Raw genomic sequence first — 27,964 nt, 5'->3', positions numbered from 1 at the left:
GATTGGATTTCCAGGCTGTGGCTCCGCCCCTTCCCCATGGTCACGTCCCCCGCCACGTCTCATTGGCCAGCGTTTGTGGCACCTCCCCCTGACTTGTCAGTTCTGTCCACCTTCCCTTAGGAGCTGGATGAGAGCTTTAAAGCTGGGAATACAAAAGGCAAAACTAGTCCCCGCCCTCAAGGGACAAACCAGCACTTACGTGCAAGCGAGACGTATTCTGGATTTACCTGGCTTCGAATATATGTATTCGCACATTGTCTCTCCCTTTGGATTGTGAGCTCCTCGTGGGCAAGGGCTGTCTTTTGCCTTTGTATCCCCAGCGCTTAGCAAAGTTCCTGGCACATAGTAGGCTTCGAACAAATTGGTTTTTTATCCTCACCTTCCGTCTTAGAATCCATACCGTGTATGGGTTCCGAGGCAGAAGAGCTGTAAGGGCTAAGTAATGGGGATTAAGTGACTGGGCCAGCATCAACAGCTGCGAAGTGTCTAACACCAGATTTAAGCCCAGGACCTCCCATTTCTGGGCCTGGCTCTCCATCCACTGAGCCACCCAGCTGCCCACTTCTCCCATAAATTACTGTTTGACAGACAGGATAAGTTGGAAATAATGGAGAGGGAAGTCACTAAGTTTAAGGAGGGCTGGGGAAGGCTTCTTCTAGGATTTGAGGATGTAAAGGATACCAATGAAAAGCTAATATAATATATAGGCCGTACATGTGTTATCTTGCAATACATATTTCTATGTTGTGGAAAAAAAAAAACATCGCTTACACTAGGCAAAAATTCATAGAGGAAATAAAGTGAAGAATGATGTACTTCAATCTGCATTTGGACTCCATCAGTTCTTTCTATGGTGATGGATAGCCTTTTCGGTCATGAATCTCTTGGGGTTGTGCTAGGTCCTAGAATTGCTGACAATAGTTTAGACATTCACTATAGATCATTGTACTTTATTGTTGATACTGTGTAAAATGTTCTCCTGGTTCTGCTCATTTCACTTTGCATCACTTCATATGAGTCCTTCAAAGTTGTTTTGTGAATATCTTGTTCATCATTTCTTACAGACCAATAGTATTCCATTGCCACCATATACTACAACTTGCTCAGGTGTTCACCAATTAATGAACATCCCTTCAGTTTCCAGTTCTTTGTCGCCACAAATAAAGCCACTACAGATATTTTTGTTCAAGTAGGTCTTTTTCCCCCTACTTTTGATTTTTGGGGGGATACAGAAGTAGTGATGGTATTGCTGGCTTTTATTGCAGTTTTATGTCTCTTTGGTCATGATTCCAGACTGCTCTCTAGAATGATTGGATCAGTTCACAGCTCCATCCACAGTGTATTAGTGTCCCAATTTTCCCACATCCTTTTCAACATTTATCATTTTCCTTTTGTGTGAAGGAAATTATTTAGGGGATGTTGATCCCGAGTAGAGTCTAGCCCTGGCATCCCCTAGAGTCAGCATGAGTCAGCGCCAGGGTGAGTGACAACATGCCAGAGCCAGCATCACCATGGGTGTCACTAGTGAAGCAGGAAGAGCTAGCCGAATGTCATCATGGAAGGGCACACAACATGACATTTTAAAGTGAGTGGGCAAGAAGGGTTCTTCAACCCAGGCAGGAAGCAAGCAGCAAGCTGGACTCTCTTAGCTTCAACCTTCACTGACTGGCTCTCTAAGCTGTCCGGGTGCCAGCTTATCTTGGCCCTTGATCTATGGCAAGTGCAGCATCAGGGCCTTAGCCAGCCGAATGAAGAATCAGTTCTAGTGAGGCAGAAATCTCTCAATATCTCTTCTCTCTACCTCTGTCGATCTCTCTCTTTCCTAATGAATGCTTATATCTGGTGTTGAGCCTCCAGACCACCTTTTATTATTATACTTTTTTGTTATATTAGCCAGTCTGATAGATGTGAGACGGTACCTCAGAGTTCTTTTAACTTGCATTTCTCTGATTAATAGTGATTTGAAGCTTTTTATTCATAAGATTAAAGATAGTTTGAATTTCTTCATCTGAGAATTCCCTGTTCCTATTCTTTAACCATTTTTCATTTGGGAAATGTTTGCATTCATACAAATTTGACTCAGTTCCCTACATATTTGAGAAATGAGGCCTTTGTCAGAGCTGTTTGCTATAAAATTTTTCCCCAGTTTGTTGTTTCCCTTCTTATCCTGGTTGCATTGGTTTTGTTTGTGCAAAACCTTTTTGATTTAATGTAGCCAACGCTATCTATTTTACATCTCACAATGTTTTCTATATGTTGTTTGGACATAAATTCTTCCCTTATCCATAGCTCTGACAAACTATTCCATGCTCCCCTAATTTTTTTGTGTTATCACCTTTTATTTCTAGATGCATCCATTTTACCATTACCTTGGTATGTGGTGTGAGGTTTTGGTCTAAATTTATTGGCCTAGTTTTTGCCATATTGCTTTCCAGTTTCCCCTGAAGTTTTTGTCAAATAGTAAGTTCTTCTTTCAAAAGCTTGGATCTTTGGGTTTGTCAAACACTGGTTACTATGGTCATTTACTGCTGTGTATTGTGTACCTAAACTATTCCACTGATCTACCTGGCCACCCAGTTAAATGAATGAATAATTTTTAAAGCATTTATTGAGCACTCATTATGTGCAAACACAGTACTAAGAGATGGAGGATACAAATAGAAACAGCAGTCCCTGTTCCCAAAGAGCTCATATTCTAATAGGAAAAAGCAGAATTCAACTACAAAAGCCTAGAGCAATTAACAGTGGGACAGGTTTTTGGACTACTCTTCACAGGCCATGCTCACTCAAAGCTTCAGTGCTTTCTAAATTAATAACCTTCCTTCTCCCTGTACCTCAGGACTAAGACCAAGTACTTTACCTTTTTAGAAACCTTCCTTGAGGATGCCAGCCCACAGTGGGGATAATAAACCTCAAAAGATAGGGCTTTAAAGGCTGGAGGAGCAAGTGCCATTTTTGTTAAATGAAAACATTTGGGAGAGAATTGTGAGTGTTGCCTATATCATACTAAATATATAAGATCATTGGTAGCATCTCTGATCCCACTCTTTCCTACTTAGTCAACATTTGTGAAGCACCCACGGTGTGTCAGTGACTGGATTGGGTTCTGGGGATATAAAGACCCAATGAAACAGGCTCTGCCCTTAGGAAACTTACATTCTATCAACTTTAAAGCATTTTATGCTAGTAGATGTAGGGATAGGTTGAGAAATCTGGCTTGGGATTGGGTTTTTTGTTTTGTTTTGTTTTGTTTACTCCACCCATAAAAGATCAATAGTTAGAGCCCCCTTAATAGGGAAGGTACAACATGTTCTATAAACCACCTGCTATGGGCCCACAGGTAGGTTAGGTAGACCAAAGGCCAAGGCCAATCTATAATTTGGTATGCTCCAAGGCTGGGAGGTGGCTAGACCCAGGAGGTTGAGGCAACACCATGGGAAGGGAATTGTTGCCCCGTTCGTGCCAGCAGGTGTCTAGAAGGGGTAAAGTTTGCCTTTGAAGTCAGCCTGGAATGTGTACTGGGCCTGGAGGCCCTAGGAGTGGTCTGCATCAAAGAAAGTGAGCTCCCCCTGTTCATAGTGGAGATATATACCCCAATCCGATGAGGGTGTCCTACCATAGACAAGAGCACTCATGGGCACTGAAAAGCCTCACACTCACAGCCCTCCTTGAATCCAATCAGCCATACTCCACTCTCTGGGGACTTGGTGAGCTTGTCTTTCTGGCTGGTGGTGTCCTTGATGACCCCCAGCCAACAGTGACTCTTGCTGGCAAAAACTACCTCCCAGTAATGGTGGCCACAGGAGAAGCCCGGGCTGATCAGGATTCAGGTGTCGTAGTCAAAACCATCAGGATGGTTGATGCACCACTGAAACAAGAGGCCACATTGTACTACCGTGTTCCCTCTGAAGAGCTGGAGGAGTGGATGAGTCATGGTTGGGTCCAATTTCAGAGTCTCCATGGCTGGAGAAGGAGACCCAAAATGGCCTGATCAGGCCTTGGGGAAACCAGAAGATTTCTTCCCCGGACTTTGGTGAGTGGTCTCCCTGTCTCCAGTCCCTCCTCTTTCCAATCTGTCCTCCACACTGACCAAGGGATCTTATTAATGAATAGATGTGACCATCATTCCCTTATTCGATAAAGTCTAGTAGCTCCCAACTATCTCCAGATTGAAACACAAACTTCTCTCTAAGAAATATCTTTATTACTAGGCTCCTCCCTATCTTTCTAACATTATTATAGATATTATCTCTATTGACATTTTATATATAATTATATATGATTTCCCATAAGACACTGTGTTCTAACTAACCATGGCTTCTTCTGGTTCCTCACACTCAATCTCCCATCTCCATTCCTTTGCACATGTTGTCACTGCCTGAAATGCTCTCCCACAGACCTTGTGGAATCCTTGTAAGCTTCTATAAAAGGCCTTTCCTGACCCCGTAAGCTCTTACTGCTTCCCTTCTCCTCCCCACTCAGCACCCCCAAATTACTTTGTAACACACACACACACACACACACACACACACACACACACACACAGTTTTCCATAGAACAGAAGCTTCTTGAAGATAAGGAATGTTTCCTTGTCATCTTTGTATCCTTAGTGCCCATGACAGCACCTGGCACCTAGTGGGCACTAAATAGTGCTTACTGCATGCATAGCAGTGCTTAGGGCTGAGCTGCTCTCCTGAAGCAACCTGGGAGAATCTTATGAAACAGATGTTTCCACACTGGCATTTTGAGGTTGGCCAGGCAGAAGCCTGGCTTGAAAGACACAGCATTGAAGTTTCCCTCCAGGGATGGAGGCTGCTTTGTGCTAGGAAGAACATGATGTTCTTGTCTGAGTGGCAACACCGCTACCCTCTGCTAGGGGTGGACTGAGCCATAACTGAGGATTTGGGCTCTGGAATTGAGTGGATAAGGGGGCACGCCTGGCATGTGGCCACCAAGCTGAGGATTCACAAGATCCTAAAGTGAGAGATGGGAGAACCGAGTCCAACCTCCTCATCTTACAAATAAGAAGACTGAGGCCAAAGAGGTCAAGGTGACTTGGACAAGATGACAGGCAGAAAAGCATCAGAGATGGGATCTGAACCCAGGTCCTCTGACTCCAGGAATAGTGCTCCTTCTACTGTATCGTCCCACCCCAACCCCAGGAGACCAGGAGGTTTCTTTGCTCCTGGAGGCCAGACTGATGCTGGTGAAGTAAAGAGGAGGGACCAGAGAAACTAGGAAGGAAGAGGAAGGGCACCTACCCTGGGCCACTGCTCTTGGCACCCCCTGAATTGAAGCACTCAACAAGTCTTCCCTAGTTCAATCTCTGAGTACAACTTTGCTTCCACCCAAAGTCTTTCATCTACCATAAGACCCTGAGACTCAATTTCTGGCTGAACTCACATCCCCAGAAATAGAGATTTATATAAGCAACGGTGACATAAAGGAGAAAAGGCAATCTGGGTATGTATGTATGTATGTATGTTTAATCACTATATGTGGGGGTGGGATATGTATCTACATCTACATATATATTTATATATATATAAAATTCATAATTTCCTTCCCATCTTGGGCTTCAGCCCCAGGTCCCTGAGCTCCGACAAGTCAATTCTTCTCTTCCTTTGATGCAAACTGGGGCTTCCAGGGCACTTCAGGCTGCTCCCCCGGCATGCCAAGTTGCTGCCTCCTCCATTATGTGTTGCCTTCCTCCATTAGAATGTAACTTCCTTGTATCTGCAACCTCAGTGCTTAGCACACTGATTGGCACACAGTAAACACTTAATCAGTGCTTTATCTAGCTATCTGTTGAAAGAAGAGGTTATACTTCATACATATACATACATTAGACATGTGTGTAGATAAATGGATGGATGGATAGATGGATGGACAGACGTACGGACAGATGGACAGACAGACAGAGATGGGTAGGTGGATGGATGGATGAGTAGATAGATGGATAGATAGACAGACAGAGACAGACAGACAGACAGATAGATAGATAGATAGATAGATAGATAGATAGATAGATAGATAGATAGATAGATGGATAGATATGGAGACTGATATTCATAGATCACAAGGACAATTACAAGTCAGGGCCAGAATACTGATTTAGTCCCTTTTGGAAGACAGCTACAGCTGGATGAGAGGCTGGTGCCGTTTCCCTGGGTTTCTCTCCATCCCTCCTCCTTATGTTCGGCTAAATCCAAAAGCCTGGTTCTCTCCTTCCAAGGGTACTTACCTGGAGGCCATAGCATGATGTTTCTGTAAGGAAAAAGGGACAAGTTGGTAAAGCTATGAGAAGCCTCTTTTGGAAGTCATGAGAGATGGGATTTGCCAGGTGGGAACTGTGGTTGGGATGGAGGGAAGGAGTTCCAGGGGAGTGGGATAAGCTGGCTAAATGCCCATGTCCAAGGTCACCCTTTAGTCCAGTGGATTGCCCTCCTGTTCTAGTCCATCCTGGCATTGCCATGCTCTGTCCAGACTATGTTTCCATACTGTCTCTGCTGTTAGTGTCAGCTCCTTGTGGGCAAGGACCATTTCACGTTTGTCTTTATAGCCTCGCTTGGCACTTAGTAAATGCCTAACAAATGTTTGTTGATTGACTGACTGATGGATTGGTCCTCTCCTCCCTCACCTGGATGAAGTCAAGGCAACTCTCCTTACTCAGCTGCTCCAAGATGTGTTGGGCCTGGCTCAGTGGCTCACAGGCACCCTAGGCTTCCTCCAGCTGCATGTTCATGGAAGCCAGAAGGCCCCAGGTGTAACACTCGATGCCCTCCAGACATCAAACCTTCTCCTTATCCACCAGGAGGTGTAACTCCTGGAATTCTCTGCAGATCATCCAGCTGAAGATGTCAGATTCATTCTAAGGACAGGAGCAGAGCCCATCACAGCTGGCCCCAGTGCCCCAGAGCTGGGTAGGACTGTGGGCATGGGTCCAAGACATGGTCATCAGGTCCCAGATCCAGGCTGGCCTGTAACAGGCCTTTGGAGTCATCTAGCCCAACCCCATCATTTCCCAAAGAAACAGGAACTCCAGAAAAGCAATTTTTCCCTTAGAATTGTCTGGTCACTGATGTCTAGATTGAAGAAACTGAGCCTTGAGGAAGAGAAGTGATTTGTTCCAAGGCCACTGTGAGGGAGAACCCAGAGCCTCCTTGAGTACATGGGCACAGCCTCCAAAAACTCTGAGACCCAGTGAGCCACCAGGGAGATATTTTGATCCACCAGCATCTATTAAACACCTCCTGGGTTCCAGACACTGTGCCAAGAACAGAGTGGCTGTGGCTATTCTAAGAATTTGTGGCCCAGCTCCCTGCACCATCTTCCTCCTAACGGCCACAGTAGCAGCCCTGGGTCCTTAATTAGTCTCTCTGCCCATCCTGGTGCTGTCCCTTCTTTGTAACAGCCAGAGAGTCCCTGCATAGGGATCCCCCATACCAGGCTGGCCAGGGCACCAGAAGGGGTGATACATGGACTGACCAGAAGGTGGCACAAGCTGGCCATTCCTGACCTTGCCCAGAGGCTTCATCCCCACCCCTGACCACAGAGTTTACTCCCTGTTATCTCAGCCCCAAGGCCCTGGGGGTAACAGCAGGCCTTGGGATCAGTCCTGGCGCTGGGAGAGAATTCCCTGGACCAGAGTGCGAGGAAGCCTCAGAGGCTGCCTCTCCCCCAGAGGCAGCAATTGAAGGGCTTTCTCTCTGGGGCTTCCTCCTTGTGTGCCCTTGGGCAAGTCCTTAACCCTCTCTGGGCCTCCAGCTTCCTCATCTGTAAAATGGGGAGAAGGGCCTAGAAAAGCTGGCTCTCCGCATTTTACAAAAAAGGAAACTAAGGTTTCTGGCGGCAAAGGGACTGCTCCAAAGCCACACAGGTATAGATGTCCAGGGCAGGTCTGGAATCCGGCGCTCCTCGGGATGCGCATGCAGATCCCCGCAGCCTTCCGAAGTAATGCTACAGGCATTATTGTCCCCATTTTAGAGACGAGAAAGCTGGCTGGGGGAGGGAGGTGCTGGGTGCCAATGAAGTCTCCCTGCAGGGCAGCTTAATGCATTCCTGCCCTTGGCCCCGGGACTGGGTAGCACACAGTAGGCGCCCAATCAATGCTTTCGGTTGGTTGTGCTTATTCGCAGCAGACTGGGACAGGAGGAGGATCCGTAGGAGTGGGACTGGGCGGAGGGGAAATGAACAAGCTCATCTGTGCCTGTAGAAACACGTGCCTTCCAACCTAGGGCTTACCCAATGCTCGGCGCTGATTGGCTACGAGGCTCACACCTGAGAGCGAGTGGACGGCTGTGATTGGTTAGGTCCACGCGCACGGGCGGGAGCTTGGGGCAGGGCGGGGCGAAATCAGGGAGGAGAGAGAGCACAGGTTGGGTCTCGCGCATGCGCTCTGTCGGGCAACAGCCGTCGTTGCGCGAGGGAGTTGGAGAGCAAGATGGCGGAGCAGCTGATGACGCCCCGGAAAGACTTGAACCCAGTCCCGGACCGTGAAGGCGCGGGGGAACTGGTGCGCGTGGGGGGAAGGGGATCCCGGGATAGGAGGGATTTATCTGTTTTTCCGTCTGAAACCCCCATACATAGGGGGAAACTGAGGCAGGAAACGGGCATGTAACTTGCACCTGCAACCCGTAACTGGGGGTGGGGTAAATGAGGTGGGAATTTGAAGTTCACTTCAAACCTCCCCCGCAGCCGGGCCTTAGTTTCCTTTCATATAAAATGGGTCTCTGGGTCCTTTCCAGCCCCATGATCTTAGGCTCCACAGAATAAAGGTTCAGGCCCCTACCAAGCCCATACTCTCTGAGAATCAGTTTCCCCCTCAGTAAAATGGGGGCTCGGAAGCCATGACCTCTTCAGAGCCCTCCTAACCCCGACATAATTGTCCTAATGAACCAGGATGGGGCATGCCCAGAGCCCAAGGAGGAGGGTTTTCTCAAGGGTTTACCCATTAGGGGGCTTTGGGGTTTGGGGTTCCTGCAGAAGGGTTGGGAGTCTCTGAGGGTCCCTGCTGCTCTTCTGAGGGGCTTGGTGGGCAGTGACCTGGTTCTTCTCCTCTTTCTCCCAGACTCCCTACCAGAGACTGAGCCAACGGATGCAGGATGTGACTGGAGACAGGGGGGTATTAAAGGAGGTCATCCGAGAGGGATCCGGAGACTTGGTGACTCCCGATGCTTCTGTCTTAGGTACAAACTCGCCATCTGTGCTCTCATTTGGCCAAAGCACCAACCAATAGAGAGAAGGCTAAATGGGGAAAGACATTGTTTTACTTGTCCAGATCCCACTGGGGAGGCACCATGTACCGAAATTGGGGTTGACCAGCACAAATTAGAAATGGGATTCAGGAGGGGTAGAACCAAATCATACTATTCACGGCCTTGGGGAGGGAAGGAGAAACTCTGAAGTTTAAAATGTCAAAAAAAAATTGTCAAAAATTGTTTCTGTGTGTAACTATAAAAATAAAAATATTAGCAGAAAAAAAGAAATGGGATTCAAACATTTTTCCAAAAAACCCAGACAGGGCAGTTCTCAAATGATCAGGGTAGCCCATTAGGGGGAATCATCCGCAAAGGGGCAAGCTGGCATGCCAGGCCCCCCTTCCTTTGCTGCCTGCTTCCCCAGAAGTGTTGCCACTGCTTGGTGCGTTCTAGTGAAGAATCATCCTGGGCTCTTGATGTCTGACAGCCTCATCTACTTTGCTTTCTGGGCTGGCTTTGCTCCGGGCTTTGGTTCCCTGTGGACCCTGATGGCTTTCTCTCTCTCTCTCACGATCCACTTTAGTGAAATACTCTGGATACCTGGAGCACATGGACAAGCCCTTCGATAGCAACTGCTACAGGAAGATTCCCCGACTGATGAAGCTTGGAGAAGGTGAGCTGAGGCTAGGGCCTGGCCGTGGTTTCAAGTGACCCACTGCAGGCTGAAGGTGTTCTTTGTTTCCTGATAGCGGGAGTGGATTGTGGCAGTTGTGTTCACCTTCCTTTCCTGGTTCACCTTGTGACCAAGAGAGTTATGAGACAGGTGGCTGGACCGGGTCGAATAATTCCCTCCAATCCCACCCACACCTGTTCAGTCCCTCCTCTGTACCAGGCTCACTCTCAGGTTTTTGGGAGATGCAGACAAAATGGAAACACCTCCATCCTTCACCCCAGCTGCTGGGATGTGGCCACAGCAATCTCTGTTGGGCGGGAGGGAGGGGAGGAGGTGGAAAGAAGGAATGGGCACAAATCAAGCCTGTTTTCTCCTCTTCTAGAGATAACCCTGTGGGGAATGGAAGTGGGCCTGTTAACCATGCGGAAAGGAGAGCTGGCCCGATTTCTCTTCAAGCCTCGTTATGCCTATGGGGCCCTGGGCTGTCCACCCTTGATCCCACCCAACACCACAGTCTTATTTGAGCTGGAGCTACTGGACTTCCTGGACTCTGCCGAGTCAGATGAATTCTTTGCCTTAACTGCAGTAAGTTTGGGGACATACTCTATGGCCTCAGTAGCCTGCATGATAATGCTTGGTTTTTCTTGTTCTCGTGTATCTGTCCAGAGATCCAGCTCTTCTATTTTTCTCTTTCCCAGCTTCCATGCCAAAGCCTCTGCTAGTGGTGCAGGGAAACACTCAATGCCGTGCATTCTATGATTTTAATAAGTCAAATAAGATGATGGGTGTGAAAGGGCTGTCACAGATGTATCATGTTAGTCGTAGACCAGCGAAGTTTTTAAGAATTCATTTAGTTAACAATTCACCCCAGTTCCTAACCTTGCTTCCCAAATTGTCCTCAAGGCAGACGGTGTGTCTTTGTTCGCCTCTGGGAAGTTGTTTTAAAGGTCAGTAGGATGTGATTTCCCATCTTTGGCACACGTTTACCAGCTTTGACCAGAGAACTCAGAAATCATTGAGGGCAACTCTGCTCAGCCCCTGCAAGTGGACTTCTAGCTTTCACCTCAAAACCTGGTGGGGTTCTTAACATTTATCCCTGTCTGGATTCGCCTTCCTAGACTTGGCCCATTGTTTTAGATGGTGACATCTTGCTAGATCCTGGCTGGGTCATCCACTATGTTGGCTGTCGAGGCTTTGTGTTGTCTTCTCCATTCCATAGTCACCCTGTTCCCAGGAAAGACCCCTCCTCGGGGAGACAGTGGCCTAGGATGACTGCTCTGGTTCTGCTCTTTCATCCACTTTCACAGGCCACATCTTTCTAGCCATTCCACAAGAATCCAGTACAGATTGTGTCAAATACTTGGCAGAATCCAGGCTTCTACAAGTATTATTTTGTCGGAAGAGAAGGAGAGGAGGTGCTTTGGCATGATGTTCTGTAATGGTGCCATATTGCCTCTTATTTATCCTAGTTTACCATGCTAGGTGTTGATGAACCATTCCCTTACTATACATTCTGGAGTAGCAAGATGAGCTACAGATGGGTGCATGACACAGACATCAAGGCTGACATAAATGAAGACTCAAATGAGAAGAGACCTCTCAGATCTGTGAAGAGTGCATGACCAAAAACTGATGATTTGATCATATCAAATTAAAAAGATTAAAATAAAAAGTCAGGTCATTTCTCAAACCAAAATTCATTCCTGAGGCAGCTAAATGGCTCAATGGCTTGAGAGCTAGGCCTGAAGTTGGGTGGACCTGGGTTCAAATGCCCTTGCTGCTCTTCTGTTTTAGAGCTGACACTAGGACAGAAAGTAAAACAAAACAAAACTCATCCCCTGCAAAGAAAAACTGAAGTGAGACACAAGTTGGATTTTCTTGCCTTCTCTGACTCTTTACCAGCCCAGCTGGTGGGCCTTTTCCCTTCCTTTGAGCTTTTTTTTGCCCTCCACTAACAAATAAATTCAAACAATTCTTTTACTTTGACGTTCTCGGCACCTCCTTCATTTAGTGCTTGTTGCTTTTCGACAGAACTGTTTGCTGTTATTTGCTGTTCTTCCTCCATCCCTGGCCTCACTTTCCCATTTGGTCTCTTTAGGGAACAACTTCCCCTTTTCATCCATCAGTGTATGGACTGGGCTAGGTTTGCCATCTGAGACCCTCTTTTCCCTTTGCCCCCCCAACTTACACTCCAAGCCAGTCCCCTGGAGGCTCATCTAGGAACTCTCCAGATCACTTGAAAGTAGTCACTATTTACCTATCAGTCTGCATGCCCCCTCCACCAATCTATGTGGTGCCACAGTTTACATGGTGCCGTGCCCCCTCTACCAGAATACATTGCAGGGGGTGGGGGGTAGAGTGGGCCGACACCTGCAGTCAGTGGAGAGGGACAAACTCAGGGGGAACCAAAAGGTCTGAGAAACGTCATGCTTCTGCCACTACAGGACTATAATGGCATCTTATTGCTTCTGACTCAAGCCACACTCCCAATCATCGGAGTCAATCCTCTCTGGCTTATTTGTAATAATTAAAATTAATTTGACAAATATAAGAATTTTTTAAAATTGTTGTGGTCGCCATTTATAAAATTAACTCTTAAGTCACAAGGCTGATTAGTAGGCTGACTAGTCCTTCCTGTGTAAAGGCTCCTTGAACTTGGCCCTTGTTTTTGATTCCTCAGAAGCAGCAGGATGTGTTCCCACTCGAGAAGGTGCTAAAGGTGGCAGCCACAGAACGAGAATTTGGCAACTACCTCTTTCGCCAGAACCGCTTCCATGATGCCAAGGAGAGGTATAAAAGGGTAAGAACCCCCAGGGATGGCAAGAGATGCTGTGGGCAGGCTCCTCAGCTGCCTCTTCTTGTCTCTAAGGTAAGGTTCCCCCAGAGTGGTAAAACAGGGCTTCCCAGAGACTCCTTATGAAGGGATGATTCCTCGGTTCATCCCCAGCCACCCTGGGGTGAGCTGGGGCGAGAGAGCCTTGAGGAGGAGCCTTTCCTCCGCCTTCCCGGCCTTATAAGCATTCTCTGCTCAGGCTCTCTTGGCCTGGCCTCCTGCCTCTGTGCATCCTCTTGTGGCTCTGCTCCTGCCTGCTGAGGTCAAGCGTTTCCATGGCTTCTTCTCTCAAGGGCCAGGTTCATCCTTGGCTTTTTTGGTAACTCATTTGAGTGGATGAATGTGTGGTCAATTCCAGAGGCTGCCTTTTGCCTGCTCAACAGACTAACTGTCAGCATACAAGGAGAAGGGAGGAAAAGCCTCCCTTATTCTTGGTGGCATCTTTCTTTACCCTAAGCTGGCCTCCTCTCGGTCCCATTCCCCCCCACCCCCAACCCACCCTAGTTAAAGTCATCGCCCTCTCTTTCTGCACCCACATGGTCTTAGACCCCCACCGCCTAGAGAAGAGGATGGATCAGTGATTGCCCCAAGATTTCTCACCTGGAAAAACAGGTGGAATCTGAAGAAAGTGGACATCTGGGAGGAAAAATGTATTGAGGTGAAGAGATGATGAGGGGCTGTCCAAAGAGGCATGAGTTGGCTCTGGGAGCAGAGGGTTCTCCCTAATTGCAGATCTTCAGTGAGGATGCCTTTGGGGGGGATGGGGCTGTAATATCATTTCCCTTTCGGTGAGTTTTCATTTTAGTCGGGGATATCCTGCCCCCATCCCAGACTCAGTTTTTGTGTCCTCTGAGCATTTATTTGAAAATATGGGACTGGAATGAATATGCCCAAAAAGTCAAGGTCAGAGATGACAGCTGTCTTTAGGAATGTTGCTTAAAGTTACAGGAAAAGAACAAAGGGCGGAGGACCAAGCATGGGGGTCACCAATCCCTAGAAGCTGAGAGGAGGAAGGGTCGCTTTTCCTGGTCCTCCCAAGTCACGATTGGTCCTTCAGAGTCTAGCTTAAAGCCTGTCCCCTCCGTGCAGCCTTCCTTGGTCAACTGTGCCTCATTCTGGTATCTTTTAATCCATATTTTTCTGCACTTTTGTGTACACCTTTCACATTCCTGTTCATTTACGCCTATTTGTAGTGTGAGAATTTTAATATTGGATGTGTGTGAGAGAGAGAGAAGTAAGCACATACCATTGGATGTTAGTGTATAAGCTACCTAAAGAAGGGGACAAACTATACAGTCTTTTTCTTTCTCTTTTTGATTTTTTTAAAGTCTTTTTTGTTGGGGGACAGTACAGTGACTCAGTGGAGAGAGCCAGGTCCAGAGACCTGAGTTCAAATGTGGCCTCAGACACTTTCCAGTTGTATGACCCTGGGCAAGTCACTTAATCCCCCACTGCCTAGCCCTTACTACTCTTCCAATTTGGAACCAATACACAATATTGGTTCTAAGATGGAAGGCAAGTATTTTTTAATCATTTTTATTTGACATTTAGTAACAGAAAATTCAGATAAAAGATTTTCAATGAAACCATACATAGAGCACAAACTCCAGACCATTAGCCATCTTGTTTTTTTGTACTTACTCATTTTAACAGAATGATAGAAGTGTCTTGCTTGTTCCTTTCTTGGTTACCCTGGATGCTCTCCACTTGTTCTTTTTCATGCTCACAGCCAGCATAGTACGTATTTCTTGTTCTGCCTGCATTTGGTATTGATCCATAGAATTGCCATGGCGCGCACGGCAGAGCATCTTGGTGAGGATTCCCCTCCCCCCCCCCATCCCTTTGTGGAGTCACAGAGTTGGAATGCTGTAGGGAGCCTCAGTAGCTGTCCAGTCCAACCCATTCTGAGAAGGAACAACTGAAACAAACACAAGGATCCTTGCAGTTCTTGCTCACAGACCTCCAAGGAGATCAGCCTTCGCCTTCCCAGGGAGCCCCCTCCCCTGAGGAGCAGCTCTATCAGGCAGGGGGGTGTCCTCACATGGCAGGACTCTGCTGAATTTCCACTGATTGCTCCTGGTTCTTCCCTGTGGTGTCAAATGGAATGGGCCTGATCCCTCCTCCAGATCCTTGAAGATAGCTCTTCTGCCCCCTTGGAATCGGAGCCTCTCAGTTCTTCAGCCCTCTGGTTGCTCTCTGGGATGCTCTTTGTTTCGGTCGATAGTCTTTCAGTGGGCTTAACTCTGGAACAAGTATACCTCCTTGGACTTCGCCCCTGGAACCTGCCCAAAGATACTCTGGCAGTTCAGACTGTGGGCCGTGGATTCTCCAACATGGCCTTTGAAAGGAGGAATAAGTCCCTCGTGTAGAAGAAAGAACCCCAACAGCAGAGAATGGTGGCGGTGGCTACATTCATCAGAAAAGCGATGATGTGATGGATTCCCCGCCCAAGCCTTTGGGGTCCCCAAAGGAGGAAGTATGGGACCAAGGAGCCATGATGGGGATAGAGGAAGAGCAAGTCACGACCCTGCTCCTCGCTAGCACTGTGCATCATGTGGACTATGGAGGTCCAGCAGCCAGGCTGGTCCCAGGAAATGTCAGCCCAAAGGTGATGCTGTAAGCCTGGAGAATGATAGAAAGGGGGAGGCTCCCTGACTCCAAAGCACCTGAGGGCTTTCTTCTGGTGAGGAACCGTGAAACTTGGGGGCTCCTAAAAGTGGAGGACTGCCGCAAGGAGACCCTCAGGAGGTGGCAGCTCACGGAGGTGGGGAGGAAGATTGGCTCAGCTTCTTCTTGGGTCAGGGTCACAGCTTTCATAGCATCTTATTTTGTTAGGTTTCATTCAGTTGGACCTCTATGCTGTATGGGACAGCTAGCTGTGTGACCCTGGGCAAGTCCCCAAAACCATCTGCATAAAACTGGAGAAAGCAATGAATGGGGACGTCATCAGGGACAGAGGTCTTACAGACACACAGAGCTGTGCCATGCCAGGTCATTTGGAAGGGCAGATGGGCACTGGCAGCTGAGAAGGAGGGAGGGCTTCATTTAGAAGATGGTATTTGAGCTGGAGCTATTTTTTAGCCCTTACTTTCTGTCTTGTAACAACTCTTAAGACAGAAGGGCAAGGGCTGGACAAATAAGTGCTCAGTTCCCCAGGTTCAACTTCATCCAGAGCTGTGGGTCTGGGCTGTCATTGCAAGCTTTCTGTATTTCTCTGTATTCTTCACATTTGTGGTTCTTAAGACAGAGCAGTATTCTTTACACAAAGAGAATTCATTTGGAACTCAGTTTTTAAAAAAGAATGTTAGAAATTGTTTTTACTTGCATTTGAGGGGGAGGGGACTGATTTTATTTCATTAAGTTGTTTGGAGAGGAATTTTGGGAGAGCTCAAGTACATCTCTGCCTTTACTTTGCTATCTTGGCTCTGCCCACTCCTTGTACTTCATTAAGGAAATTCTAGGCCAACGTTGGCAAAGTGTTGGCATGTGTGCCAACCCTGGCACAGGGAGTTGCTCTGTTCCTCTTCTTCCCAGTGCCCAAGGACATTTTTGCATGCCCTGACTCTCTGTCCAGCTGCCCAAAGTAAGTACTTCCTCTCTCCGTGCTCTTGGGTAACGTGGGGGGTTCACAGACAGCTTGAAGTTGCCCTCTGTACATGCAAACTTGAAAACCCTTGCCAGCACTGGTTTAGGCTGCTGCTGCTGCTGATGCTTTCATAGAGTACTGGGTATTGCATTGTTCTAGAATCTCAAGACAGCTCAGGGCAGGAACTGGCTGCCAGCTTAACAGTCCCAAAGTGGTTCATCCAAGGCAAAGTCTGGTTGCTGTCCCTGTTAACTCAGAGCAAGAATGGATGCTGCTGGAGTGAACCATTGTCAGCCAGTTAGGAACCTCCGCTAGTTCAAAATAGAATTGTAAGAAAAAGCACAAGCCACATGTATTCAGCTGGCTAGCTTCCTAGCTGCCTCCTCCATGAGCAGGTTGTGCCAGCCCAGTGCCAGACCACACACTACCTCAGTCCATGGTTCTGAAGGAAGAGTGCTACTTCCCATCCTACACCAATTTATGCTTTTCATGAAGTCCCTTTCCCAAACCCCTCTGATTGCCAAACTCGGACCTTAATCCAGACAAGAGTATCCAGACAAGAATCCATGTTTAGAATGTCTGCATAGCACAGGTACAGTGGCTCCTAGCATGGTAGATAAGAGGATGGAGGATTCTACCTGTGGTCTCAGAGAAATATGGCTCAGAAGTTTAGACATAAGATTTTTTGCTTTAAAATCAAAAGATTGTTTGGGGGTGCCAAAAAGGTGTTCAAATTAATACTAACTTCCCACACAGTTTTGTGTAGGACTATATCAATCAATCTTGCATATTTCCTCCATCCTCCATCCTTATAACTTGGCTTTTTCTGAGGGGAAGAATATTGGAAAGGGATGAACATAATCAAAAAAGTATAACAAAAACCGAGATGGCAGCAGAAACAAGAGAAGCTCAAACCTCTCTAAGAATCTTCTTCAACAAATTTAAAATAATGCTTTAAAATGAATGCTGGAATGACAGAACCAACAAGGGGATGGAGTGAAGCAGTTTTCCTGCAAAAACAAAAAAAAAAACCTTGGAAGGTAGGCAGAGAGGGTTAGGGTTAAAGAGAGGGTCTCTTTTACTGGGGTGAAAGGGGAGCATGATCCCCTTTCACCCCAATAAGGCTTCACTAAGGAGTACTGTGGCAAACCAACAGGAACCCTCTCCAGCCTACTGCTTGAGTTTCTGAACCTGGACCCAAGATAACATCAGGACCCTGTCTAAGTCAACAGGGCAGCTCCACACACACAAACATGCCTCCTTGAAGTTCAGGCCCTAGCACAAGCCTATATTGAGGTCCCACCCACCCTCTTAGTACAAGGCAGTCCACAGAACCAGAGCCCCTGTTCTAGCTTGCAGTGAAGACTTGAACCCCAGTGCAAAGCAGTCTGCAGCATGCTTGGCTGGTATGAACCCAGAGTGAGGTCTGGAGCCTTAGCACAAAGTAGCTGATAGTGCTCTGGGCCCTGCAAACCATCAGCAGGCCCTGGGGGAGACCAAATCAGCAGTGGGAGGTAGCTTTCAAAGCTCTCAGCCCACAAGCCATTATACCACCTTAAAGAACTGAAATTTGCAGAAACCCAGAATTGGAACTTAAGGACAGCAGCAAGGAAAGACAGAACTTAAAGAAAGTGCTCCATATACCCTGAGTTAAAAAGCTCACCTTTAAGATAAATATAATAGTTAAGAAAAAGACTAGAAAAAATGAACAAACATCAAGAAACATCTAAAACCATAGAACATTATTATGGAGACCAAGAAAAGCAAGGCACAAACTCAGAAGGAGTAGTGAGATCAAAGAAATCATATACAAAACTTCAAAGAAATTGTCTCAAGTCTGAAGAGCTCAAAAAAGAGTTCAAAAATCAAATAAGAGAGGCACAGAAAAAATGCAGAAGAGGAATGAAAGTGATGCAAAATAGAAAATTGGCCAAATGGAAAAAGAGATACAAAAGTCCATGAAGAATAGAGTTTCTTAAAAAGAATTGGACAAACAGAAAAAGAGTTTCAAAAGCTCACTGAAGAAAATAATTGCTTAAAGATTAGAGTTGGGTAAGTGGAAGCTAATGACTTTATGAGACATTAAGAAAGAATAAAAATATGAAATATTTCACTGGAAAATAGATCCAGGAGAGAAAATTTAAGAATTATTGGGCTGCTAGAAAACCATGATAAAAAAAAAAAGCCTGGACATCATAGTGCAAGAAATTATCAAAGAAAACTGTCTTAATATTCTTGAACAAGAGAGTAAAACAGAAATTGAAAGAATTCACCAATTACCTCCTGAAATAAATTGACAACTCCAGGAATACTATAACCAAATTCAAGAGCTTCCAGGTTAAGGAGAAAATACCACATACAGCTAGCAAGAAACAATTCAAATACCATGGATCCACAGTCAGAATTATGCAAGCCTTTGTTTCTACATTAAAGTATCAAAAGGCTCAAATACAGTATCCTAGGAGGCAAAGGAACTAGGTTTTCAACCAAGAATCATGTGCCCAGCAGGAGGGAAATTATCACTTAATAACATAGAAGATTTTCAAGCATTCCTGATGAAAAGATCAGATCCAAAAAAGAAAATTTGATGTTCAAATAGAAGACACAGGCATTAAAAGATAAACAAGAATAAGAAAATTTAAGAGGTTCAATAAGGTCAAACTTTATGTGGAAAGATGACATTAGAAAATCTTAAATTTTTTTTTATCATTACTAGGGTAGTTCGAAGGAATATAGATAGAGAGTGCAGGAGTAAGTTGACTAGAATGACATGATATAAAAAAAATCAAGGGGTGAAAAAGAGGATTGCACGGAGAGAAGGGAGAGTTGGGTAAATTATGTCACCTAAAGAGGTGGAAGAAAACTATTACAGTGGAGGGGGGAGTATGAAGGTGGTGATAGGCAATGCTTAAACTTCATCAGAATTGATTCAGAGGATAACAACCATAACTCATTTGGGTATGGAAACCTATCTAACCATAGAGAGAATTTAGGGGGGTAATAAAAATGGGGAGAGTGTGAAGTGGGGGAGGTGGTGGTAAGAGGCAAAACACTTGGAAGGGACCAAGTGAAAGGAAAGACAGAGCAGGATCAAAAGGGGAAAATAAGATGGAGGGGAATACATAGTTAATAATCATATTATACACAGTTAATAATCATATCATAACTGTGAGTGTGAATGGGATGAACTCATCCATGAAATGGAAGTGAATAGCAGAGTCAATTAAAAACCAGAATCCTATGATATATTGTTTACAAGAAACACATTTGAAGCAGGAAGAATAAAAGAAAGAGGCTGACACAGAATTTATTATGCTTCAGCTGATGTAAAAAAAAGCAGGGGTAGCAATTTTGATCTCAGAAAAAGATAAAGTAAAAATAGATATAAATAAAAGATTAGAGGAAGGAAATTACATCTTGAGAAAATAGACATAAACAATGTCCTAGACAACCATAGACAAGAAAGTAATATCAATACTAAACATATGCACCAAATTTTATAGCCTCCAGATTTTTCATTTTTTAGAATATTTTTTCCATGGTTATATGATTCATGATTTTTCCCATCCCTCTTCCCTTTCCCCTCCCAGCAATGACAAGCAGTTCCACCAAGTTATATATGTATCATTGTTCAAAAACTATTTCCATGTTATTCATATTTGCAATAGAGTGATCTTTTAAGCCACCAGATTTTTAAAGAAGAAATGAGCTACAGGAGGAAATAGTAAAACTATACGAATGGGGAACCTCAACCAAAAAATTAACAAGAAGTTAAGAAAGTGAATGGAATTTATTAAAAGTTAGATTTAACAGATCTTTGAAGAAAATTGAATGGGAATTGAAAAGAATATACCTTCTTGAAAGTATATGGCACCTACACAAAAATTGACCATGATGTTTTAGGGCAAATTTTCACAAACAAATGCAGAAAAACAGAAATAATAAATGCATCCTTTTCAAAGTAATGCAATAAAAATTATCAATGAGAGTCTACAGAAAGCTAGGAGCTATTTTGCCCAATTATATGCCAATAAATATGACAATTTAAGTGAAATGAATACTAACAAAAATATAAATTGTCCAGATTAATGGAATACTTAATCCCATCTCAGAAAAAGAAATTGAAAAAGACATCAGTGAACTCCCTAAGGAAAAATCCCCAGGGCAAGATGAATTCATAAGTGAATTCTGTCAAACATTTAAAGAACAATTAATCTCAATACTATATAAACTATTTGGGAAAAGAGGTAAAGAAGGAGTCCTACCAAATTCCTTTTATTACACAAATATGGTACTAATACCCAAGTCAAAAATACAAAAAACAGAAAAAATTACAGACCAATTTCAAAATTTTTAGATAAAATACTAGCAGGGATACTACATAAAGATATCAGGATCATTATGACCAGGTGGGATTTAAACCAGGAATGCAAGGTTGGTTTAATATTAGGAAAACTATCAGTGTAATTGACCATATGAATAACAAAACTAACAGAAATCACATGGTTATCTTAGTAGATGCAGAAAAAAACTTTGAAAACATGCACTAGCTCTTCCTATTAACACTAGAAAGCAAGGTAATAAATGGGCCTTTCCTTAAAATAAGTAGTATCTAACTAAAACCATTAGCAAGTAGCATTTGTAATGGGGTTAAGTGAGAAGCCTTCCCAGTAAGATCAGAGGTGATGCAAGGAGGATGCTTATTATCACTATTTAATATTGTGCAAGAAATGCTAGCTTTAGCAATAAAAGAAGAAAAATTTTAAGGAATTAAAGTAGGCACTGAGGAAACTAAAATATCTCTCTTTGCAGATGATATGGTAGTATAATTAGAGAATCAACTAAAAAACTAATTGAAATAATTAAAAACTTTAGCCAAGTTGCAGGATAAAGAATAAACTCCCGTAAATCATTGATATTTCTATATTACCAAAAAAGCCCAGCCTCAAGAGAGAAAGAGAGGCACTAATCAAAGCAGTCTGGTACTGGCTAAAGAATGGAATGGTGGGTCATTGGAATAGATTAGAGATACACAATGTACAAGAGTAAAAGACTTTAGCAACCTAGTGTTTGATAAACCCAAAGATCCTAGTTTGGGGCATAAGAACTCACTATTTGACAAAAACTGCTGGGAAAACTGGATAATAGTGTTTATTTCTCACTGTATACCAAGGTAATGGTCAAAATGGGTATATGATTTAGACATAAAGGGTGATGCCATAAGCAAATTAGGGGAGCCTACAATAAGTTGCATGTCAGAGCTATGTAAAAGGAAAAAAATGTTTGACCAAATACAAGAGAAATTACTAGATATAAAATGAATAATTTTGATTATATAAAATAAAGATTTTGCATAAACAAAGCCAATGTAACCAAGATTAGAAGGGAAACAAATTGGAAAGAATTTTTACAGCCAATTTCACTAATAAAGTCCTTGTCCAATATTTAGAGAACTAAGTCAAATTTAGAAGTACACTAGTCATTCCACAATTGATAAACGGTCAAAGAATATGAACCAGTTTCCAAGTTCTCCTCCTGATTAGAGAAATGCAAATTAAAACAACTCTGAAATACCTATCGAATTGGCTAATTGTACCTATCAAGTATATATATATAATTGTACAATATAATTGCATGTATAAATAATTGTGCAAATTAAAATATGACAGTAAAGCAATATGAAATATGAAAGTAAAACAATGTTGATGGGAATGTGGCAAAAGTCGGATACTAATGCAATGTCTGGTGGAGTTGTGAACCAACCCAATTATTCTAGAGGACAATTTGGAACTGCCCAAAGGGCCATAAAAATGTGCCTACCCTTTGATCCTGGAATACCACTACTAGGTCTGTATCCCAGAGAGATCATAAAAAAGAGGAAAGGACCTATTGATACAAAAATATTTTAGCAGCCCTTTTTGTGGTGGCAAAGAATTGGAATTGGCAGGATTCTTTTTAATTTAATATAATCAAAATTATTCCTTTTACATCTTGTCATATTCTCTGTCTCGTGTTTGGTCCTAAATTCTCCATTCTCAGTGGATCTGCTGGGCAGATGATTCTAGACTCCCCCTTTAGATCCAAGTCACCAGTTGGGGAATGGCTGAACAATCAGTGATGAAAGACTCCTGGGCTGTAAGCAGCGACAAACGGGAGTCGTGGTACACAGTCTCAGCAATGATGCTTTGTGGGGACGCTGATCTGGGCCAGTTCTGAGGGACTGAAGACAAAGCATGCTCCCCCGCCTCCAGAGAAGGAGCAGGGGCCGAAGGCAGATGGACGCTCCTTGAGGTTTTTAGCTTTGTCTGTTGGGGTTGGGGGTTTGGTCTCGTGGGAGTCTTTCTCTTCCAATGATGAGCGATACGCCAGTTTTGCCCGATGATAGGCGGCGGCGGCGGACCAGATCAGATTGCTTAGCCGCTCTGGGAGGGGGGAGGGAGACCATTTGGGTCTTGTAAATGTGGAAAATGTATATGAAAATCATTATTGCATGGAATTGGGAAAACAAAACGTTAGGAAGCCAGAGGCCAGCTTCGTCTAGAACCGGCATTTTGTCCTTTCTGGTCATGGCGCCTCCCTCCCTGCGGGGCTCAAAGGCGGGGAATCAGTTGGCAGAGTTGATCCCGAGAGAGCCAGACTGCCCTTCAGCCAGCTTCCCTTCGTGTTCAAGGCCCGAGGACTAGGGAAGTCCGTGCTGGCAAGAGACCAGGCAAGGTCCTCCGGCGTGTGCAGAGCACATCCGCCGTGGGTGCCGGCCACCCAGCCCATTCCATTCCCTCCACCCAGAGTCATCTGGGGTGCTCCGACAGGGCAGCGGGAGGAGACGCGGAGCGGCTGGGCGGACTGTGCGTGCAGTGGGGGCTACGGCAAGTCATTGCGTGGCACGTCAGTGTAGAGGGTCAGACAGCGAGCAAACGTCCCCTGTCGGGGCCTCGGGGCTCTCCGCATTCCTCGTTTGGGGATCAGCCCGAGGAGCGTTCGATATTGACCCTCGCCTGAAATCCCGAGGGTTTCCTGCCTTCCCTAGCCCTCCTGAACTGGTGCAGTGGCCTGGTGGGAAAAGCCGTTTAGGGCTGAGCCTGGGGGGGGGGGTGCGGGTTTGGAGGCTCGCGCGGGACCCCGGGAGCTTGGGCAGAGCGCCATCTGGTGGGAGAATGACGCGTAGCACCCTTGCTGCCAAGAGGTCCAGTTTTCCTTGTGGGCTTAGGGAGGGAAGATGTACCTGCCTCTGAGCTATTGCTGTAGCAACTCGACCATCAGGCGGTATTTCTTGGGTGCCCACCTTGTGCCAGGTCCTTTGCTAGTTTGGGGGATACCCATACACCCAGCCCCACCACTGTCACAGATAAAATAGATTCAGAAACGGCAGCACCTCCCACAATCACTGGCTTGTGTTTTCTCTAGGACAAATGCCTAATTTTCTGTTTGTTAATTAATGGAGAACCATGCAGCTTGCTTGGAGGTGGGCCACTGTGGGGTAGAGCCCATGGGTCCTTTTAGCTCGGAAGATTACCTCTGTGTTCCTTCTTGCTTTTGTCTAGTTGAATTGTGTCATCATTGGTAGATTTTCCCTTGTGTGATTTCAAGCATTAGTGTTCTAGCCTACTAAGGAAGGTCACGTGTTGACAAGAGGGAGTTTGGGCAGCAGCGAGGTTCTCTGGGAAACAGAAGACTTAGGTGAACTTTCTGAACTTGGAATTGGAAATTCATTTCTCTTGAGCCCAACACGCTTCCTAAGCAGAATTGTTGGACTTTACTGTATTTCTGGTCAGGGAGCAAACATGGAGTTTCTCCTGTATGCCAGGCCACTCGTAGGTGCTGGGGATACAAAAGATCAAGCAGGCCCTGCCTCCAGGCTCCTGTGTGGGTTGTAAGCATTCTGGCCCTGTGATTTCAAACCTCTCCCATCACCTGCTTTGTTTCCCTCCAGGCCTCCTTGATTCTTTGCCGCAGGCCTTTTCACCCTGGGGAACAGGGTCAAATAGAGAGTGCCAAGCTGCTGGTCTTCCTTAACCTGTCCTTCACTTACCTCAAGTTGGACCGACCCACCCGGGCCCTGGTATATGGCGAGCAGGCTTTGACCATCGATCAGAAAAATGCTAAGGCACTCTTCCGCTGTGGGCAGGTGAGCCTAGAACCAGCCTTGAAGGGAAGGGAAAGAGATGCCTGGAAGTAAAGCAGAAATCCTCTCAAAGCTCAATCTCTGGTGCTGCTCTCCCAGCTCCAACCCATCCCAGTGGCCCAGGGGATCCAGCTCTTGGCTGCTACCTCTCCTCAGAGCTCTAGGAGAAGCCCAGAAGCCCAAGACGTGTGTTTTTCCTTCCCATGACTATCCGTTAAGATCAGTTAATGATCCAGAATTAATTTGCTTTTTTAGAGGGTTTTTGCCAAGGAGGTAGAGTAAAAAGAATTGATATAAAACAGCTCCCCAAAAGGCTGTGACATACTTTCCCCAGAACAGTGTGATATTGGAAATTTGGGGTCCTTGATTTTAATATTGAGGTCTTGGGTATAAACTTCCTATGGACGTTTAGGGGACTTGAAAACTACATTTCCCATGATTCCTCTTATGTAATACAGGTGGGCAGGAAATGTGATTACATAGACAGAGGTATAGTCTCAGAACTTGATTGGGATGCACTTTTTCCTGCTGAACAAGCCAGGTGGGCAGAGGTAATGGCGGGGCATTTGAATTAGATCTTAGCAGGCACTTTTAATTATCAATATGGCTGTTAATAAAACCCTAATATCTTTAATAATATCCATCTATATTAATTTTAATCTTAACAGTTATGGCAACCACAATGGAGATGTAATTCTCAATTTTTCTGATAGCATAATAAGCCACGAAATTCCTGCCATGATTTTCTACCCTCCCCCCACAGATGGAACTCTGAGACACCTCTGAATCCTCTCTGGAGCCTCAGACCTGCTTTTGTGCTATTTTTGGCCACTCTGCTCAGTTCTTTTGAGCAACTTTTTAAAAGGGGAAAGTTATTTTTCTGCACCCCACTATTTACAACAGGCTGAGCCTGGAGGAAAACGGGCCAAAGCTCCGAGGGAGTGGAGCCCACGGCCAAAGGATTTCTCTACTCACGTAGTTCTTCAGCTCCTTGTAGAGTCTTGAAGATGCCTTTCCTCTGAGGATCTGGTTTGTTGTTGGCTCCCATGGAGGTTGAGCACCAGCTCTTCCAGAGATGATGCTAGAACTAGGCCACCAGTAACATAGACAGAATCCTCCGACTGTCTGGCCAGTGTGGGATGGGAGACCAAGACTCAGCCTAAGCGGGGGTCCTTCCTCTTCCCCACCCCAAGCCATTCCTTCTCTGTGGCTTGGCCTGACGGCTTCTACCACTAAGCATGGATTCCAAACTCACCCTCAGGTTTTAGGCAGGCCCCAAAGGGGGACCCCAAGCCTCTTAACCAGTCCAAACAGACTTTCTGTTCTGCCTAGCTGAAAAACCTTTGATTGGTTGATTGATAGAGAGAGGGGAAAGGGCTCAGGAGCCAGAGCCCTCTTGTTTCATTGAGATGTGTTCTCCTTTGATGCAGGTAGTGGAGTATGGCTTTTCTCCATTTCTGAAGGGAGGTGGGGTGATTGTTTGACTCTGCTAACCCCATGCCCTAACTAAACATGAACTGTTTCAAGGATTTTACTCTTCCCAGCCATTTTTACCATCTTTCATGGCAGGCTTGTCTTATCATGACTGAGTATGAGAAAGCCCGGGATTTCCTTGTCCGAGCCCAGAGAGAACAGCCTTTGAACCATGACATCAACAATGAGCTAAAGAAGCTAGCCAGGCAAGTGCCCCTCTCTCCAGGGAAGGAGGGCCCAATGCCACAGGGTTAAGGCCTGGCCTACCAGGAAGCTTTGGCCAGAAGTTGTCATGAGAAACATGGGGGGCTCGTTTCATGCCGTGCTCAGTGTGCTCAAGGATGACGGAGGTTGTGTATTGTTTTACTACTGTTTAAATGTCTGAAGGAATCCCTAAAACTTAGACAACTTTGAGGACATTCTAGGTATTTCCTTTCTCATGTTGAAAAATACCCATTCTGGTCAGGGATGCTAGACAATGATTCTTTAAAAGAAAATCTTATAATCAGTTCTCAAACTGATTGAGTTGAGTTCAAGGTTGGGAAGCTATGGAGAATGGAAGAAATGATCTTCTCCACCAGGGACTCTTCCCCTGGGGTCAGGAATGTTAAAAAATATCTGTGGCTGACAACTGTTTCCTTTGAGGCTGGCCTCATTATATACTTAAAAGCACTGAGAGAACTACAGATAAGGTTAGGAAGCCCCATTCTACAGCCTCAGTGGACGCCTCCTCTGGTGGGGGAGGACAGGCACCACTTCAGTCAGGGGTGGGGTTGGCATTCACCTCTTTCCACCCCACCCACCCACCCAAGTGTAGAGAAGGCCCGCATCCTGCACAGGAGCCTGCGCTCCACTCCATGCCAGAGGCACCCAACGAAGGGACAAGGCCTTGCCCTCGAGGTGCTTGGACGCACCATCTCCCATGAGCAGAGGCCTTTTAGAATCCGTTTGTTTTCTCTTCCAAAAGCTGTTACAGACACTACATGGATAAAGAGAAGGAGATGTGCTACCGAATATTTTCTCCTCTCCATTCCTCTGCTGTGGAACAGAACTAAAGGTAAAGGGAGACCAGAGAGGGTGAAGGGCATGAGTGCCAGCCCCTCGCACTCTCTAGGGCTGGATAAGAGGCAGGAAGGCCAAGGCTGACTGACTCTGAGGGTAGAAGAGGGGATGGCAGGCCTGGGTGTAAGGGAGCAGAGGACAGATTTAGAGTGGGGGGCTCTCCTAAGGCCCAAGGTCCCCTGGGCACCCTCTTCCCAACACCCCTGGGAGACAGGGGAGGCGAGGATCATCCATCCCATTCTAGGATAAACCAGACTTGTAAGCATTTCCCTCAGGTGATTCAGGAATGGGTGGCTATGGTTGGATTTAGACAAGGGCTTGCTGCTCCTCACCTAGGTCTCTCGTCATCCCATCTGGTGCGCTGACCTCATGTGGTGGATCCGGGACCCAGGAGTCTGAGCAGCACCGTTCTCTTGCTCTGGTTTGTCCCAGGACCCAAAGCTTTTCACCTTCTTGCATGGAGACCGTGGCCTGGATTCACTGGGCTCTTCTCAGTGGGAGACATTCACCTCTTCACTTCTGGGTGGTTTGGGAAGTTTCTCAGTGGGCTTTTCTGCTTGTATCCCTGCACATGGGCACCCAGGAAGTCTTTAATAAATGCTGTTCTTTCCCATTGGTGTCAGAGGCCCCAGAGAATTCAGGCCTGTACAGTTCCCACCATTCAAATTACCCCAAGTGCCCGGAATAATAATGCCCTTGCTCACTCAACTGTTACTTAATCCATGGAAAAAGCCCACCTGCCTCTAACACCTGCTCGGCCACACAGATAAGTCTGTTCTGAGGGAAATTACACAAGAAAGCCGCTCACGACAGCTGGGGAACGGCCGCCAGTGATAAACCTTCCCTTTGAGGCCTCCCTCCTCCATGCAGCACCCACAGAGGCCGGCCAGCCGGTGAGGGGCCTTCAAAGGGGGCCTGGGAGCCGCCATTCCCCGCCTGCTCCCACACAGCCTGTCCCTGGGACCAGAGACTCAGAGCCTGACCAGTTATCTCCAGTGGGGATGTGGTGCTCTCA

General features: G+C 45.8%; 2 protein-coding genes across 2 annotated transcripts; one reads left to right on the top strand and one right to left on the bottom strand.

Moving 5' to 3' along the window:
- Nucleotides 1–3,372: 3,372 nt before the first annotated feature.
- On the bottom strand, nucleotides 3,373–7,969 carry TRIM50 (tripartite motif containing 50). The gene is given in 7 exon segments (XM_044675628.1): nucleotides 3,373–3,479; nucleotides 3,482–3,587; nucleotides 3,590–3,963; nucleotides 4,704–4,846; nucleotides 6,245–6,267; nucleotides 6,641–6,871; nucleotides 7,862–7,969. Coding segments are annotated over 7 exon segments (1,092 nt in total).
- Nucleotides 7,970–8,443: 474 nt separating this feature from the next.
- On the top strand, nucleotides 8,444–27,730 carry FKBP6 (FKBP prolyl isomerase family member 6 (inactive)). The gene is given in 10 exon segments (XM_044675627.1): nucleotides 8,444–8,515; nucleotides 9,071–9,188; nucleotides 9,784–9,873; nucleotides 10,256–10,458; nucleotides 12,554–12,673; nucleotides 24,223–24,417; nucleotides 25,984–26,093; nucleotides 26,855–26,901; nucleotides 26,904–26,944; nucleotides 27,341–27,730. Coding segments are annotated over 10 exon segments (1,386 nt in total).
- Nucleotides 27,731–27,964: the final 234 nt, after the last annotated feature.

The sequence above is a fragment of the Gracilinanus agilis genome, chromosome 4 (assembly GCF_016433145.1).
Source record: "Gracilinanus agilis isolate LMUSP501 chromosome 4, AgileGrace, whole genome shotgun sequence".
Classification (NCBI taxonomy): Eukaryota; Metazoa; Chordata; class Mammalia; order Didelphimorphia; family Didelphidae; genus Gracilinanus; species Gracilinanus agilis.
The sequence above is the reverse complement of the archived record's forward strand: the minus strand, read 5'-3'. Positions and strand labels throughout refer to the sequence as shown.